The sequence below is a fragment of the Drosophila guanche genome, unplaced genomic scaffold, assembly GCF_900245975.1.
Source record: "Drosophila guanche unplaced genomic scaffold, DGUA_6, whole genome shotgun sequence".
Classification (NCBI taxonomy): domain Eukaryota; kingdom Metazoa; phylum Arthropoda; class Insecta; order Diptera; family Drosophilidae; genus Drosophila; species Drosophila guanche.
In genome coordinates this window covers 1,487,598-1,506,137 of record NW_022995744.1, presented here as the reverse complement: position 1 = coordinate 1,506,137, position 18,540 = coordinate 1,487,598, and the positions used below count along the sequence as shown (strand labels likewise).

At 39.9% G+C, this 18,540-nt stretch overlaps 3 protein-coding genes across 7 annotated transcripts in view; all 3 read left to right on the top strand.

Moving 5' to 3' along the window:
- The window catches only part of LOC117579036 (rab11 family-interacting protein 4B), a 43,683-nt gene that overhangs the window by 16,416 nt on the left and 8,727 nt on the right, over positions 1 to 18,540 (top strand). For 4 of the 5 annotated variants that reach the window (XM_034264724.1, XM_034264722.1, XM_034264727.1 and 1 more), the window contains 2 exons: positions 7,985 to 8,023; positions 9,376 to 9,490. In XM_034264724.1, coding sequence (XP_034120615.1) covers positions 7,985 to 8,023; positions 9,376 to 9,490 — 154 coding nt within the window. Of the gene's footprint in view, positions 1 to 4,839; positions 4,925 to 7,984; positions 8,024 to 9,375; positions 9,491 to 18,540 lie in introns of those variants that run through there. The other variant, XM_034264728.1, reaches the window with a different exon arrangement.
- Positions 1,180 to 2,001, top strand: LOC117579038. Its single transcript, XM_034264732.1, has 2 exons — positions 1,180 to 1,519; positions 1,577 to 2,001. Exons 1-2 carry the CDS (start codon positions 1,279 to 1,281, stop codon positions 1,930 to 1,932), a joined length of 597 nt encoding a protein of 198 aa, XP_034120623.1. The 5' UTR covers positions 1,180 to 1,278; the 3' UTR covers positions 1,933 to 2,001.
- LOC117579039 (peptidyl-prolyl cis-trans isomerase) lies at positions 14,409 to 15,343 on the top strand. The gene is made up of 2 exons (XM_034264733.1): positions 14,409 to 14,543; positions 14,605 to 15,343. Exon 2 carries the CDS (start codon positions 14,644 to 14,646, stop codon positions 15,136 to 15,138), a length of 495 nt encoding a protein of 164 aa, XP_034120624.1. The 5' UTR covers positions 14,409 to 14,543; positions 14,605 to 14,643; the 3' UTR covers positions 15,139 to 15,343.

The window sequence follows — 18,540 nt, the reverse complement described above, 5'->3', positions numbered from 1 at the left end:
CGGCTTGACTTGGCTTACAAGTTTCGCTGCCTCTCTGGGGTAGTCATGCCATTGGAATTTACTCAGAGAGCTCTTGCCTGGCCCGACTCTGGCTGTGGCTCTGACTCTGGCTCTGAGAAAGTGAGGAGATTGAGGCACTGGAAACAAGTTTGACTTGAGGCAAGGCATTTATTAACTCTTCAGAATTTAGGCCGACACTTTTGTCAAGTCGCGAAAAAAAATTGACCAAAAATAAAATTCACTCAAAGATACACGCTAGAGTTGTCCACTGGTTTGTCCACTGCCGGGTTTTCAATCTTGAATCCGTTTGGAACGGTCTGAGACTGTGCTCGAAGAGTAAGTAGGGTATATTATATTTGTGGGGAAAAATGGAACACACAGAACACAAACACACGTTTGCGACCCCACAAAGTAAGTATATTCTTGATCAGCATCAATAGCCGTGTCTGTCTGTCCGTCCGTCTATACGTCCTTATGAGCGCCTAATACTCAGAGACCGTAAGAGATAGGGCAACCAAGTTTTGCATCAAGATAAGAGAACAAAGAGAAGAAGAAATTAATTTGCAGTGGCCACCCCCACCCCATCCAGCATTTTTATTTTATTTTTACACATTCTCTCATTCTACAATTTGTTTCGAGCAGTGTGTGGCTTTAGGGAGGGGGGCGAGCTAAAGGAGCGTGTTAGCATAAGAAGTGCTGTAGATGTAGATGTAGTTAACATATGTAGAAAAAATTTAAAATTCGAATCTGACGGAGTACCGGGTATAGAAGTTGTGACACGTAAGAACCGTCTCCCACGTTCCTATTCGTTTTGGTTTGCACTTCACATTCAACAAAATACATATGTATATGGCCACGGATGACTTTGAGAATTGAAGAAAATTCAAATTGAAAATATCTAGATTGAAAGATCTTGCAAGAAATTATGGCAGATGTGTGTGATGCTTATTCGACTAGAAATTTCTCAATGATGGTTTATTTTATAACAATAATGTTATCAAACAAATTTTTAACTATTAAATTGTTGGGTTTCTTTTAAAAGATTAAAGATAAGCTATAGCAATGAGTGAAGTGGCCAGAAAATCGATCTATTTTCTACCCCAATTTGCAACAATAAGAACGAGGATAAAATTCCACCAAGTATCCCTTTCAGTTCATTACAGAGCAAAACACTCATCTTATTTTTGGTTAGACTTCTCGTACAAGTAAACAGCTCTGCTTTATAATTCTTCTACATTTTCAAATAACTGTCTAAACGCTCCTAAATTTTTTGCAAAAATGTGGGAATATCGCCAGGTCATGGACTCCCAGACGCGGCTGAAAATTAATCCTTTCTGCAACGATTGGAAATCGGCTTGCTGGTTCATGCTGAAGGGTTTTGAGCTCTATAACTCTTTGATGCTGAAATTTCTCTCCGTTGTATTGGTGGCGATGGCTATCGTCATATTAGTGGTGCTGAAGCAATGGCTCAATCATGTGAATAGAGAGCAGCAAACCGGCCCAGAGCCTTCTGCGTCAGGTAGAGAAGATCTACTAGAGGAAAATCGAGAAATGAAATTGATATCACCTTTCATAGACGACGAGGAGACTCAAATCCAGGTGCTAAAGGAACCAGTCTTGGCCCACCAAATATCAAAATATGAAATTCGTCAAGTCTTCCAAGAGTCATATCCCGCACATCATGTGGAAACTCAAGCTAATCCGTTTCCTTCTATTTATCGAGATTTGTCAAACGTTTTGCCAGAGGTCCCGATTGCCAGTGTGGCTGGATACTTAATGGAAAACTGTACAAATTCGAACAGTTCTCGCCAAGTATCAACGACTCCTAAGACGCAGCCAAAGATAGAAAATAAACCCCAATTGCTTGCAGCGAAGACAACAAAGGTTAATTCTGGTCCTAAACTCAAGCCGAAGCCAATGTGGAGACTCTAACTCTACCATTTGATCACAGCTCATTCAAATTTAAAGTTATTATTCGATAAACATTTGGCCGTAGTATCTTTTAATTGCAATATGATATTTATTTACTTAAACTTTCAAAAAGAATAAAAGGTACTTCCGATCCAAGGCTAACGCTTTTCAAACCTTAATGTAAGCTTGGAAAGGCGTTTAAACGCTTTGAAAGCTTGTCCAAGTGTTTTTTCTATTGACTTGGCTTGCATTTCTTGCGTTTGTGTCCCATGCGGGGAGACAATGGCAATATTTTTTTAATCGTAGGATGCATCGTCAAAGATTACCAAATGTCTACGAAAATCTTACCGCTTGATTTTCTCTTAAAGTTAAAAATTTGGAAGAAAACTATTATTTTGTTTGAAAAATGTTATAGAAAAACGTTAAAAGAGTTACCAGATCCGATGGTTAACTATAGCACCTTGCCTGCTGTTAACGGTATGTGGCAGTCAACAGACTTTCCGTAATAGTCTGGCAATGCTGCTCCACCAGCAACCCTTTCGCCGCAGAGCAATCGTTGGCGCTGTTGGCCTGGCTCTCATCTCTCTATTTCTCTCTCTCGCTCCACACACTTGTTCGCTGCCGTTGCGTTGCCTCTTTCTGTTATGTTATGTTTATTTTGCTTTGGCCTGTTGTTGCCGCTTCGAGCCATGTTGGGGAATGCGGTTAGTTCGAGTTGGAACTTGGCTGGAAACGCGTGCGTCGGCGTCTCTTTCCCGATTTAATTATTTATTATGTCCCGCACAGAGAGTCTGTGACGAACAGTGTTCCGGTGGTGTCTACGTATAAGAAACAAATAGACAAAAAGTATGTGAAAGTGTGGGTTTTGGGACCAGACATCGCGGCGAATGCGAAGTATTTTCGCAAACTTAATTGTGATTTTTGTTTTGTTTTTCGGGTTTGTCCATAAATTTCGCTTTCCATGAAATAGAAAACGTTTTTAATTTGAGCAACGCGGTTTTATGTGATTTTTTTACACAGTTTTCTGGGCTGTTGTAGCTTACACTTTGGTAATTTATGGCGTCACGCCTTAATGACTAACGCTAAACACACAACAACAAGGCAAATAATAGTGTTAAGAAGTAAAACTGCTACAGTGCACATTCCCAGGCAAAGCTATCAGACATTATCTCGCTTGTTCTTCCCCATCCAACGCTTAGCCATCGCCTCTCCTCCTTTATCTTCGACATGTCGGCCTCGTTCCTTACACGTGACTGTTGCTCGTTCTCAGGAGGCCCACGCCCTTTTGTGCTGCACTTTTCGCAACTCCATTCTTAAAATTCAAAAGATCTCCCTTTATGCTATAAATGAACAAGGAGGGGCGAGTGAGGCGCTTCGTACGCGTCACAACATTTATCAAGAAGAGTTATACTTTATGGGGTCGGAAATGTTGCCTTCTGTGCGTTACATATGTACATATGTACATACACTTTCTAGCACAAATACCCTCTTAAAAATCGCATAGTTCTAATTGAGTTTCAATTTTAATTTTTGTCTGCCTCAAGCGAGCTAAAGGGCGTGTTGGCCGTAGAATTGATGTAGATGATGTAGATGTGTAGAAAAAATGTAAAATGATTTTTATTTTTAATTCATCGCTACATCGAAGTTGGTTGGTCGCAGACGTGAGTCCGCCTTGACTTTATGTTGAATATTATTATTTTTTTTTTTTTATTGTGTTGAATATTTGAAAAAAAAATTTTACTGAAAACTTTGAACTTAAAAAAGAGTTGGCCGAACGAACACCAGAAATAGAAAGCGAAATGTAAAATTCGAAAAAAAACACTACGGTACAGAAACATTTATAATGACAGTGTAAAAGTTGTGACACATACGAAGCGTCCCACACGTCCACGTCCTCGGTGTATAATCTTACTTAGACACTCATTTATGTTTCAACACCCTTTTGAGACCACAAATCGAGCATTTTCCTTTGCAATTGGAGCTGAAAAGGCAATTATGTACTTCAATATAGATATTGGGCGCAATCAAATCGAACCCATTTCAACACCGTGAGAGACCCACACTCTCCGATTTGGACATTTTTTCTCGCCTTGTCGCGATCCATCAATCAAAATCGAATCATCTTTATAGCCTTAATTACCCGTGGAGCAGCCGTATAAATGTTGCCCGTCAGTTGTTGTACACTTTCATTGTTAGTTGGTCAGCGAAGCCGTCTTCCGACTGCAGTTTTCCTTTTGATTTCGCTTTCGGAGAGCTTTTAATGACGTTATCAGAGCGATGTTTGGCCACAAGAGACGCGTGTTCGTCAAATATTTACCACAAGACGGCAAATTGGTGTTCGACTTGAGGAGATTCGTAATGAAAAGTGAAGTGTGGCCCGGTACCCCGACAATCCAATCCAATCCGATTCGAAGCGAGGAGGAGTTTCCAATGCACAAGTGTGTATATTTTGTCGGTGATGATGGGTTCGACCCCGAGTCGGTTTCAACTCCTTTTTCGTGTCACAAATTGGATGAGAAGCTGAGAAAAAGTGAGGTATATACTGTAGCTCAAATCAACAACTGATGCAAAGCTTGCGGTGATTCATTGAAAATGATTGAAAGTGAATGAGACTGCAATGCAGACTAGAATAAAATATTAAACAAATTAAAACAAATCTAAATCATATTTCAAAGTCTTCAAATAAATCATCTAAAAGTCTAAAACTCACGTAATGAATGTTTTTTGAGGACTTCAATGGCCAACAGGGCCTAAAGAGTGCTGTACTTAAAGCTGATCCATAAGCCAATATACATACATATGTATGTGCATATGTACATACCTTACCGGTTAAAGGCATCAAAAGCGACTCAATGACGTCCACAGTGCGGATTATAACAGCAGAAACTGATAACCAAATCAGCTAACCGAAATATAAAAGTTTAGCGTAGTTCTAAAGAGATCTCACCTAAATGGATGATGAGTATTTTGACTACTTTCCTTATGACCGTCGTCGCAGTCATATAAGAAAAAAGTGCGTATTAAATTCTCACTAAATCATTTCACCATGTTATTGTTGTTGCACTTAGCTGTATTCATTGTGGTTATAAATATATATAGTATTATTAATAAAGCCGTCAACAGTCAAGACACGGCCAGGCACCGCAGTAGACGAACCATCTAAATGTATTTGTCTATCTATTTTTAATAGATCCATTAACTTAATTGTTGGTATCTAAGTATCGTATGAGCCCTAGATATTGCAGAGAATTATAATTAATTGAAATTTAAATATAAGAGATCTATACGTTTTTTTCACATCAAGATCATGTTTAACAAACTTTCTCTCTATCTTTTCATCTACCCTTTCTCCAATCCGTGCTTTTAGCTAAACTCTTCAGACATTATTCCCTAATTAGCTTATCAAACGAAAAACTAATATATAATTTCCAAGACACAAAGTATTCTTGTAATAAGACCTGTAATAACCTGTCCAGAGCCCCCAAAACTTAGTGCTGAAAAATGTAGGTTTTTTTATAGTTTCAATTAGTTGAACCAGGCAACTAATGATGGGTTTCGGGAGCGGAGAGGAGAAGCTAGGTGAGTGAGTGAGAGAGGTGTGTCTGTGCCTTTGGCAACTATTTTCGTTGCTACTGAAACAGAAACATTACCCGTAACCCTAACAGTAAGTCACGGTGCATTGAGGCGTTTCGCTGGGAATAGTCTTTTCTGCAATAGAAAACTTGATTTGGGCAGTCCAAAAAGTTTACAGCACTCAGATGGAGAGAGGAGCTGATAGTATCTGGGTCAGTCTCGACTGGCTGCGACAGGTGCTTGTCCAAATTATTTTAGTTAGCATTATGTGTGCCTTTGTTTCTGCATAATCCGATGGTGATTGATTGACTCTCTCGGGGATTGGCGTGGTCAATATGGGACTTAGACAATCGAAAGAAAGAGATACAGAGAGAAGGTGGAAAAGAAAACAAACAAGCAGAGGGGACAGAGAGAAGTATACAAACAATAAAGAAACAAACATACAGGCATATAAACTTGACTCGATTCATTGTCTGTAGGCTGCTTTAAACGGCAAAGTTCAAGAAACTTGGCACCTCTAGACGATTATTTAATGTTGCTTACTTTTTGTTTTGGAAGGCCCTGCGACTGGGCCTGGACATGAGGATCATTAAAGTTTTCTGGCTTTGCCTCTTTGACTTTTACTTCACTATGAGGTATAGAGCCTAACCTCGCAACAATTGCGGCAACCAGACTGCAATTTCTTTTCTAAACCCTTACTGGTTATGAGATGGTACCTTTTGTCTGGTTATCTAGGTAAAAGAGTGAGGGCCTCTCCATTCCCCCCATTCAATTAACAGATGGTTGCTAAAATGGGCAAGTGATGATGGGAGCTAAATAAAGTTGATCAGAGATCAGGGATGTCCGATTGTACTGTAGTATATCAACTGAAAAACAGGAGACGATTATTTTACCATAGCTTTTCCAAGTAATCAAAAAACTCTCCTCTAGAACTGCAGTTTTGTTGCTTTTTCATATTTTCCACCTTTAATTATAAGAATTTCATAAACATTTTATAAAAAATACAAAAAAATACTCCTACTACTATACAATTCATTCTAAACAACAATTGAAATTCCACTCCATGCATCCACCACTCCCTCCGATTCCCACCCGCTTCAGCTGACCCCTCTCTCTAAGGCTAACGAAGCGGAACGCAATGCGGAGGGACGGGCTGACTGCAGAGGGAGAGCAAATGAACGGTAATTGTGGCTGCAGAGTGCGAGAGAAGGATGAGTGTGGGACAGGGAAGCCGATTTTGTTGTTCAACAGGTGCTTGGGCAAATGCTTTGACAGTTTTTTCAACCTCTACCTCCACTTGTTTCTTTTCCTGTTTTATCACCCCCTATAGCTTGTATGGAGAATCAGAATCTCTCCAGACCGAGTTCCGAGTACATTATAGTTATGTTGTGACCTAAACTCTGCTATAAAGAAAAACAACCTCAGACCATAACTTCCGGCCCACGTTTGTAATTTAATATTGACATTGGGTGGATGAAAACATTCCCTCGAATCTGATTCTCCCTCTCCCCATAGTCGTCGATATTCAAGGTTGCCCGAATGTTGGAACTGATTTAGTCAATCAGCCTCCACTGCACTCTTCTCCATTCCACTCCCTCCACCATGTGCTGCCGACGACCTTAATCATATTTAAACAACTTTTTTGGCTGTTATAATGATTACAAAAAAACGATCGTTTTTTTGTTTTGTTCATAATTAACTGTCTTTATACCCGGTACTCGACGAGTAAATAGGGTATATTGTATTTGTGCGGAAAAGTGGATGTATGTAACGCAGAGAAGGAAACGTTTCAGACCCCTCAAAGTATATATATTCTAGATCAGCATCAATAGCCGAGTCGATAGAGCCATGTCTGTCTGCCTGGATCTCAGAGACTATAAAAGCTAGAGTCATACAATTTTGCATCCAGATGGCTGTATGCTCACACTGTTACAGGTGTATTTTAAAATTTCGCCCCGAACCCCTTCCGCCCACGCAAATCGCAAAAATATTTGCAATGAGATCATCTTTAACTGGAAATCGCGAAACAGAACTAAAAATCTTACAAATGAACGGCAAAGTTTTACGGGAGTGTTACGATTTGGGGGACACTGCTTTTATGTACCCTTACAACGTTTTGCTTTTCTCGACCAATATCCCGTCGATTTGTTCCCCTTCATTCGGCTTTGACGATTTGAAATCGCAAAATGTCTCCCACCTTTGACCTATATTTCCAATTTACACGTTCTGTGCAACAAAGATCATTATGGCTCCGAATTTATACTATTACTCAAAATGAAGCTGTCTGTTTTAATTTTCGAAATTTATAGTAATCTTTTAATGAATTCATATAAATCCAAAGAATTTTATCAAAATCTGAACGCGTACAACCCATCTCATGTATATAATTATTTAGTAATTTTGTATCCATCTTAGCGGGTTGGGTGGCGGCATTCTTATTGACTTGTATGCGCTATTCTATACATAAAATATTAATATTTTTCTTGTTATTATTTTACAGTTCTGGCCGTAGACAGATTAGCACCAATGCCTTAGCCAGGTAAGTCTCATTACTGGATGTTTACTGTACTCGTATAATGTAAAATTATAACTAATCTGACTAAGATCTGACTAAGAATCTAAGATCAGTTTAGTTAGAAAGACCTCCGTAAAAACAGTAGTAAGAAGCAGCTACAGCTTCGAGTATTTTGTGTTTCTGGTTTGGATCTCTACTAAACAAAATGTAAAATTACATGTACTAGTAGATGTCTCACTTCCATTTCATTGCAGTAGCGCCACCTAGTGTTTAAAATAAGTCTTTATTCCCTCGGCAGGTGTCGCTACGGAGCCATGTAGTTTGGCTTAAATTTTCATTACAATTATGATTTTTGGTGGCCTATTCGCTTCACTTCGCTACCCGTTCTCTGCACTCTGCAGTCCGTAATCCCAGCCCCATATTGACTGCAGCCTGTAATTGCTTCTGAGCTAAGCTTACAGTTCACTGTCATCGACGGAGAGCGGCTACAAAGTGTTTCCCTGGGCAAATTTGAGGACCTTCACGGCCATTTTAGGAACTTTGGCGACGCTGAGTCTGAATATCGTAGAACTTTCTTGTATGTGAGTTCACACGTTGAATCATTTGGCTTGAATCGTGGATCATAGCTGAGGGCAGAACGAGAGAGACATAGCCGAAAAACTCTGAGAGAATGACTTTACGCAAATATCTAAATCGATTTGATATTCTGTGAATCCTTGAGATTGTATGCGTGAAATGATATTGTGAACATCACAGCTACATATGAATGTGCGATTCAGAGTCATCGTCTCAACGCAACTTTAGCGAATAGGGGCAGGGCCAAATCAAAGAGGCGCCTTCTAACACACATCTGGTTTCGCCGATGGACTGCCGAGCAGCCGATCCTAGACCTAGCTTCATTATTTATAAAAAAAAATTTTTATTGGAACCTCTCCTATCTGCACCAGTTCGATCAGTCTGCTTAGAAAGTGCGCGGGGGTATAAGAAGATAGACTTAAAAAATGTATTAACTAAAATTGGTTAGAATGATAAGAGAATCCCCTCACAAGTCGTCGAACATATAATCAGTATCGGTATTGATTTAGTCAGGTGATGCTGGTTTAGGGGGGTATACGCTGGTGATGTTATATTCTTCTCGAAAATTTAGTTTCTATCTTTTAGGGATTGCAATTTCCAACAATACCTTTAAACACATGTCTTACAGTTTTAGATCCACAAAGTACAGTTTTTCAATGTGAGTGAGACTAATGCTTGCCAAGATAGGTGACTACAATGTACAAATTATTAATAGAAAATACCCTGTTCTTAAATAGCAGTTTGATTTTTGTATTTTATTTATTAGCATCTAACTTCTTCTTTTCCTCTCGTTTTTTTAGTCAGCTCTATAGATCATCGAGCTTTAACTCCTCGGGCCGTAGCTCCAACTGTGATACAGCCGAAGACATGTACAGCGATATAAGCTTGGAGAATCGGCATGACTACGATTATAGGGTAAGCATAAGAACTATTCTTCATAACGGAAAGGAAGGAGTTATAAAAATTTCGAAATCAAATGCGCTAATTTGGAAAATTATAATTCCTATTGGATCCTATTTATTCGAACCATTAACGTTTTATACCCGGTGATCGAAGAGTAAATAGGGTATATTGTATTTGTGAACTAAAGTGGATGGATGTAACGCACAGACGGAAACGTTTCCGACCCCATAAAGTATATATACTCTTAAACAGCCGTCCGTCCGTGTTGTTGAGCGTCTGGATCTCTGAGACTATAAAAGCTTGAGGCACAGAATTTTGCCTCCATTCTGCTGTGATATCACACTAACTTAAGCGTGCCAGAAGAGCGTGTTGGCTTGAAAGGTAATGTAGATGACATATGTAGAAAAAATGTAAAACATGATAAAGCCACTGAGTTACAGATGCACCGGGTATAATAGTTGTGACGCGTAAGAAGCGTCTCACACGTCCCTCCTTGTTACACTTGTTTTCTTGCACAATTTGCCATGAAAAAGTGTGCATTGAATAGCGAAATATAAGTAAATCACAGAGGCAATGATTTGACAATGTTAATGTCTGTCGACATTTCATCAAAGAAATGATCAATGAACAGGCAAAAGATGCACTTGATCGGACTGTAGTTCGCCAAGCCGATGTTATTTCCCAAGTCTCGCGAATGTGGCAATCAGTTTCATTGATACGAAATTTCAAAAATGTTTTCCTTTGAAAAAAAGTTCCCTGCGAAACTGACTTTGTGACTTTTCACTATGAGATAAAACGTGTTTTCTCTCCCTACATCGCCTTCCCCCATCACCATGTCGTTGGCCTCTTAGAGATTGGAGTTCGTGGCTACCTGCAGGTGAAACTTTAGTTTTGGTCTTGTGTGGGTTGCTTTTGTCTGCCACGATCCAATCCGATCCGATTATTATATAAAAAAATTGAAATAGATGGCATTTCACTAAGCTCTCTATATCCACGGACCGACTGAGTACATTACCGCCTCAAGGTCATTGAAATGTACTCCATCGGCCATTCATATTATTGCCAATTTAATTTTCCACCCGGCGGGGTCAGTGGTGCCTTTGAAGAGCTTTTTGATAAAGTGCCAAAGAGGTCGGACAACTGGAGGGAGGTTGCAGACATTTTCATTTTTATTAATGAACCATGGGAAAAGGGTGTAGGGAGATCTCGGACAATATTAATGTCGGAGAACAGGTTTCTAGAATCTACTCTTTCTGTTTTTCTTTGGATTTTATACGATAAAAAAGAGTTAAGAAATTCTGCAATTTTCGGTACAATTAATAACCTCAGCTTTTCCTTAAATGTTAACCATTAACCAATAAACCTGAACATTTATTTATTGCATAAATCAAACTGAAATATAGACAACAACTTTCTATTTGTGGACCTCTTTAGTGAATGACTTCAGCAGAGGAACTCTCATTACTCCTGAAGGAAAATACACGAGAAAATTGCTAAGGTGTAGAATGTGAGTGTGACAAATTCGTAATTACAAAAAATAAACATATACAGGGAGAATCAACAAAACACACTTGAAAGAGGGAAAAGAGAAAGCCAAAATAAGAGCGGAAAAAATAAAGCTTTGGAGATTTTTTCAAAAATGCTCACGTACATATCAATTTGTGAAAGGCTGAAAGGCCGCAACTTTTCTTGTATGCAACATGCCAACGGGAAACGGAAGTCGATTAGTAGGAGTGAAGAAGAGAACAGGCAGATGGAGGGTAGAGGGTAGAGTAAGGTTCAGAAGATCTTTACAAGTCATGGAAAACCCTTGCATTTCGTTTGATTGTTGTGTGAAACTTGGGGTGAATACGAAATGAGTTGACAGACAAAGAATCGGGAGACAAAACAGAGGACTCTTGCTGCGTGCTAAAAATGTCACTGCTGCCACAATTGTAAAGTTATTTCAAGCTTGCTTTAGACCTAAAAGTGGGATCCCGAACTAGTGAAACTGACTGATACAAGTTTTTTTTGGCATTCGTTTCTGAACATTTTTTACTGCATCTCACCTTGGCTTAGTGCCCGGGAAAGTGTTAAGCGTATCCAACAAAATTTTCCCTGAACCAAATACGATTTTCTTTTAAATTGTCTTCCACTGCTTTTGGCCCAATTCCAGCCGTCACCCTTTTTTTAATGCTCTGTTGGAGGCTTAATTAAGCTGAGGTCAGTTTTGGTTGAAATATTTGAGGCGGAAGAAAAAGAATTTCCATCTGATTGGCTTATATAAGGCTTGAGGACAGTGATTTTCCGTATTCACATTGCTGACGGAAGATGATCGCAATCTTCTTTCTCTCTAGCAGTGTGTGGTTTTGCCTCGTCGCACTTATGCAATTATAACTGTAGGCACACAAAAACAATGCCACAATTGCAATTTGTTCAATTGTCAGAGACTCGCAGAGATACCCCTACAGATGGAACGGGAAAGATCTATTTGGGTTAATAAAAGCACAAGTGGAGTGCCTCCGATGACGACATCACTTGAAGAGTTGCCCAAGCAAACTGTTTAAGATTTGGTAATCGTTCAAATTGAATATCTCCCCATCTCTGAGGCAATCTGAGGCGGCTCTTTGCTCTGTGGTGAAGCCGTTGACTGGAAGCAGCCACATAAGCATCGCATAAACAAAAAGCCCAGGACCAGCCAGGTGTCTGCTTGTCGACTTCATAAATATAATAAAGAAATACTCAATGAAATGCGAACATAAAGACGGGCAGGAACTGCAGTTCTGCTGTTTAAATCATTTTCTAGAACCAGTTTTCCATCAATAAAAAAACGGTATTTGGGGTAATACCCGTAATACTCGTAACCTCCTCCTCCATAACCAATGCGAAGCACAGCAAAATAAAAATATCCGAAAGAAGATGGTCCCCACAAGAACTAATACCGTGCCACCCGACGTACCAATTTTCATCGATCCATCAGCTAAAAGCGGCAAAGAAAAACGGTTCCGTACCCACACCCTCCCTATAAAGAGGCAACTACTAATGGGTTCCCCACCTGCGATGGCCGTCTTATCGATTAAACAATTCTGGTGGCACCTTCTGCTACCACTTATTGAGCGACACCCACCTTAGAACCACATACCCCGAACCCCGAAGCTCAGACCCGACACAACATAAAAAGCATAAGGCAAAACCGAAAGAGATACTAGGAGAATTTCGTGGCGTAAACACCATAAACGAAAATCGATTTTAACCCAAATGTTACGTTGACCCAGAAATAGCAAAAAATACACAACTTAAAGACAAGAGACCCGAAGAGACTTGGAATGAGACAGGGATCTTGGAGACAGACCCTCACACACACAACGAAATTAAGCATAAACGTTGCAATTATTATAATTAATGCAAAAATGCCTTAAAGTAGACCGAAAGAGAATTAAAAGCTCGGAGATTTTTACGAAAACGTTTAGCCCAATTATGAAAAATTGCTAGAAAGGTTTCTTCTCTGGGTTGCATTTAATATCACTTCATTTCCTAGCCCTAATCTTGCTGTTTTCCCATCAAATCCTTTTAAATTTTGTATTTTAGTAAGAACACAACAGGCATTCCCTGAGGCATTAGCTTATCTTACCAATTCTAGTGGGTGAGTGTAAAAAACAACTCCGAAAATTGTTTCTAGGCCTCGCTCTATGCCTCTTCATTGTGTGCTCTATCTAAACTGAGAAATCTCCCAAAGAATTGGCCATAATGTGGATTTATGTATGTACATATGCTCCCACACGCACACACCTCGCTTTAAAGAGAGGCGCCTGGCCTGGGAGTGAGGGTGCGGCTCTTGCTCTGGGAGCAGTTGCCAAGCACAAATCCTACGCCTTCTGTTAGTAACCCATTACGTCATGTATAGAGTGTTGTATTTGTTTTTGTTTTAGTAGCTTTTTTTCATTTTGTATGCAGACGGTTGTACAAGGCAAACCGGGCGTTACATTAATGGGTAACTAGTCTCGTCGAATCCAATTGGGATCGGGCTGAGTCGACGCTGAGGCTGCACTTGCCACAGCCCGGCGACAACTTTGGGTTGACTCTTTCGCTATTTGGCCGAACAACAATTTATGATAAATAATGAGACAGTTACTGCTGCCAGCCTGCTGGAGATTTAACAATTACGGCCTACGTGCGGATCACTTGTTTTTATGACACAGCAACTTGAACTCTTGGTGGTTTTTGAGGAAGAAGAAGGGAAGTAGTTTAAAGAGCTTGCTGATTTCCAATATTTTAGCGTTTTCCTAAGATATATTTCACTCGAAATAAATATTGTATAAAAATAAAGCATTATCAAACATCCGACGAGTCAAAGTTTATCTTTACAATCTCCTTTGTTGCCAGCCAATCTTATCGTTTACCAACCTTCCTTGGCGGCCCCATATTTAAGTATCGCCCCGAAAACTAACAAAACACTGAAAATACGAGTATTGTGTACACAGACACAGCCTAACAAAAGCAAATATGTGTCTACATGTTAGGCTAGGCTATATGTTGGTAGGGGTGTTATATTGAAAACAAACAAATATCTGCATTGAAATTGGTTTTGCGGCTTCTTGAAAACTTTGATAGTTCTGAAAGCTACGAGCAACTCTTTTATTTGCCATGGTACACATGCAAATAGTCGACAACATTTTGCTTAGTTATAAGAACACATAATTAACGGGTGTATGGAAAGACATGGTTGTTAAAAAAGTGAGAATGAAATGCAAATATGGCTAAGTTTTGTTCATTCACCGGCTCGGATGGGGACTTGAGTTAATTATATGAAAGAAGCTTTAAAGATATGAAAAACCATATCTACATATTATAACAGTCTACTGTTGGAAATTAACTTGATCTAGTTGGCTTTTCTTGAATTTATGTATTTTATTCCTAGAAATTAAAAATATTTTTGTATTTAGAAGGCTGTGATATCGAATTTGTGTAGTCTCAGTCCAGATACTTGACCTCTCCTAAATAAAAACGTATTCCAATTTCAACTTTTCGGGTGGAAGCATCTAAATCTTAAATTTTCCTGGAACAATAATTTAAATAAATTTTTTCGGTAAATATCCCCAACAAGTATTGAAGTAATTTTAGGTTTTGAAAAAAAAAAAAAATCCTAGATCCTGGCGTTTTTGCGTTCTTTCAAGAATTCGGCAAAAATGTCTCTGCCTCGAGTTTATTTCGATATTTGTGCCGGAAAGGAGAAATTGGGACGCATCGTCATGGAGCTGCGCTCGGATGTGGTCCCAAAGACGGCGGAGAATTTCCGTGCCCTATGTACCGGCGAGAAGGGTTATGGGTACAAGGGCTCCCCATTCCATCGCGTCATACCAAACTTCATGTGCCAGGGCGGAGACTTTACCAATCAGAATGGGACCGGTGGGCGTTCCATTTACGGTAACAAGTTCGCCGACGAGAACTTCGAGCTGAAGCACACTGGACCGGGCGTCCTCTCCATGGCCAATGCTGGAGCCAACACCAATGGATCACAGTTCTTCATTTGCACTGGCAAGACCAACTGGCTGGACAAGAAACATGTAGTCTTTGGAAAAGTCGTCGAGGGTATGGAGATTGTACATAAGGTCGAATCGTTCGGTTCCACCACTGGAAAGACCTCCCAGCCAATCCTCATTGAAGATTGTGGCGTCTTATAAGGAGGCAATCACTCGGAACACAATACAACCACCCCAATAACACTGAAAAAAAACAACACGCTCATTTACACCCGTCTTTACACACACACACAGACCTATGTTCTAACAAATGAACTAGTTCCGTTCCGTTCACACAATTGGCATTCATAAACAGTGTTGCGTTCAAACCAAACAAACCCTCAATTAAAGGAACTGAGGCATTGCATGTATTGTTTTGTATTTTAATAAATACGAGCTTACGTCTGAATCATATTGAGATTGCATTAGTGGGACTCTAATCTTCCCTGATCTACATATCCTTAATATTTCACCCATTTTAAAACTGGCTCCCTCCTTTTCTTATCTATGCATATCTATGTATGTATGTGATGTGCTTGCCTGATTGGCTTTTCTTTTATTTTCCACCCTATTACTTTTAATTGACTCACTCAATTCTGCTGAAGCGCTGCTTACAAGCGTCGCAGCTGATTCTTTTCACTCAATTCCGTGGCTTCGCTACTAAGTAGCATTAGTCGCATTTTTTGTTGCTGCTTTACTTTGCCTTTGCTTTTGCTATACCCTTAGCGGGGGTATATCGATTTTGAGCAGACGTGTGGAAAGCTCGGGTCTTTTCATTGGAAGCTATTGGCATAATATAGATTAAGAATTCAACCAAGTTATTTAAATTACAATTTGACATAAAGCCGACATCCGTACGATCGATCTTAAAGAGTAGCAAAAGCTTCGGACCCAAAAACTGGCCCTCCTCCCTATTAGTTTGCTTCTGCTTCTGTTTTTGGGCAAACAAAACAAGTCGCGGACCCAGCTGTGCGACGACGCCAGCAGAGACGCCAGCGTTCGGCGCTTGGCGCTCGCTGGGGCCGCTGGCGCTCTGGCTCTGCTCAGATTGCATTTAACTCTTGCCGCGTGCGCTACACGAACAACACAACGGAGACGGACGGAACGAAAAGTCGTCGCGCTGGGGTCGGCCCTCTGCCGCTCTCTCTGGGACTCTCTTTGGTGGCTTTCGCGTGCAATTGAAAATGCAACTGCATGGGTGTCCGTTGACGTTGACGTTGCCAGTGCCTTTGCCGTTGCCCCCTGCCGTTACACTCTCTGTGGTGGGTGTCTGAATAGTTTGCAACCAATTTTCGTGCCAAAAATAAAAGAAAAAGTGCCTAAAAAGTGTAAATTCCGTTTGCTCTATCAGCAAAATTATACTATTTTGTTTGCGTGTGTTGGTGAACTTTTTATCGATCCAATTCGCTTATCAGGTGTGTCAGGTGCCATGGCCTGGCCGGCCTCGGGCACGGGCACGGTACTGACGGATCATTAAACGATTAGTTAATATGAAAATAAAGTCCAGCATAATGGCGAAAATACACTGCTAATTAAAGCGTATGTTGTGGAAAAGCCTTACGTGTTTGTGCCCCGCTTTGCAGCCGGCTAATAAAAATGTATAGCCTCCCACCCATACACCCCGTCCGGACCTTTGCAATACCCATTCCCGCGTGAACATCCCCATCCAATCCCGAGGCAATTGGTTGATCGATCACAAATTGAAAAGTGCGGTTGAAAAATTCTGCGAAAGTGTTTTATGGAAAAATGGAATAAAGTGTGACATCAAATTGATAAATGATGAAATTTATGACAAAGAAAAAGAAAAGCATTTGCAAATGATACAAAATTTAAAAAAACGTACCTAAATAAGACAAGATAACAACACAACTTTTTTTTTGTTACGGGAAATAGCTACCATTTAGAAATTTTCATAAAACTATCTAAATAAAGTTAAAGGTTTCTCTACAATACCTTCCAAATCATTCGTTTTACTACATTAAATTCAGCAACTTCCACATGGAATCACGCACAGACTTGTTTAATTTCGTTCAAAAAATATCCACAAATACCTAAGAGCGTATATTCCCTTCATAATCTACCAGTTTCAATTATTTTCCATACCGTTAGCTTCGGGAAAATGGAAAAAACTCTTTCATTAGCAATGTAAAGTCAATTAGCAAGAATATAAAATAACAGCAAACTGCTCATAAGCCATAGGAAAAGAAGGGAGAAGAAAAGTGGAAAGATGAACCGGAACTAAAAACAAACCATGAAAAAAACCAATAAGAAGAAATGCCTAAAAACAAACAACAACAAAAACAGACAATGACAAGTAAGGGAGTGCAGAAGGAAGACAGAGTCAGAGCCCATCCTGCATGCGTCCCCTTGCCATTACTCGGGTTTGGTTCGTGTCCACGCTCATTCACTTGCGCTTTTCTTTGTGGATGCGTATCGATGGGGAAAGGCAGGAACTGCAGGCCGGCGGCTGCTATTAAATGTCTCATAATTATGCGATGATCTGAGTCAAGACACATACATATGTGGGAGAGAGATGAAGGAGAGAGAGAGAGAGCAGGAATGGGAGACACCCTCCCAACCTCGTACATATGGCGAAAAATTGTTCTTGAAATTGTGAATTGTTGATTCCACTCCCAGCCGTAAACAAGCGTTTCGTTTCGTGCGTGCTCTGACTTTTGTTTGTTGATTATTATTTTTCCTATTTATAAAGATTGCTCTCAGTCTCTCCCTCTCTGCGGATCTTCGCTCTTTCTCTCTGGGTACGCTTTGGGTGATTGTGCCCATGAATTTCTAGATCCATTCAGTTTGTGTTCGCGTTTCGCGGGTTTCAATCGACACTGGTTGCTGTCCTCTTTTGTTTTCTTTCTGTAAATAAGAAAAATATTGAGTTTTCCTGAAAAATATCTAGATGAAACTAGATCGGAAACTCGTTTGCTCAAAGATTGAACGTGCTCTTTGTGGAGTTTTCAATTTCCAACATTTTCTTGCTTTGTTGCATGAAAAATTCGCAGAAGAGTAATATTTGCATCTAATGAGCTGGTGGGGGGAGCACCATCCACAAGACTAGGCGATTGTATGCAAATATTTTGTGGAATTCAATTTTGTAGCCAACGATAATTTTCTTGTAGGAGTACGAGTAGGTGGCTCTTCTATTTCAGCCATTTGCAAGAAAGAAAATTGTTGAACCGATATTGAAATCTCAGTAGACAGAGCTGTCAAAAATGGAAAGTTTGCTTCATTAAATATTTATGTTTTAATTGCGGTGGTTAAGTTAACAAAATTTGTGTGCTATTTTCGAGGCACAAATGTATGTATGTATAACTAATTGCAACTCCATTAATACTATTGGGAAAGTGCTCTTGTTCCGTGACAATAACTCGCGAGAAGCTCATTCGAGAAGGCCCAACAGTTCCTATTTGATTCATCTCAATAAACTAGACGAGAAAATTATCAGTCATGAACTCCTACAGCTTGTTTGACCTTTCTTTATTTGTATGTTCACATTTATGTACATATATACTATGTATGTATTTGGCTTAGGCAAGGGCGCCTCACCTATAATAG

Excerpts from the sequence above, each read along its gene's own strand:
- LOC117579038 (XM_034264732.1), top strand. The coding sequence starts at position 1,279 with ATGTGGGAATATCGCCAGGTCATGGACTCCCAGACGCGGCTGAAAATT. Across the intron at positions 1,520-1,576 it reads CCCAGAGCCTTCTGCGTCAG|ACGACGAGGAGACTCAAATC; the intron begins GTAGAGAAGATC and ends CACCTTTCATAG.
- LOC117579039 (XM_034264733.1), top strand. The coding sequence starts at position 14,644 with ATGTCTCTGCCTCGAGTTTATTTCGATATTTGTGCCGGAAAGGAGAAA.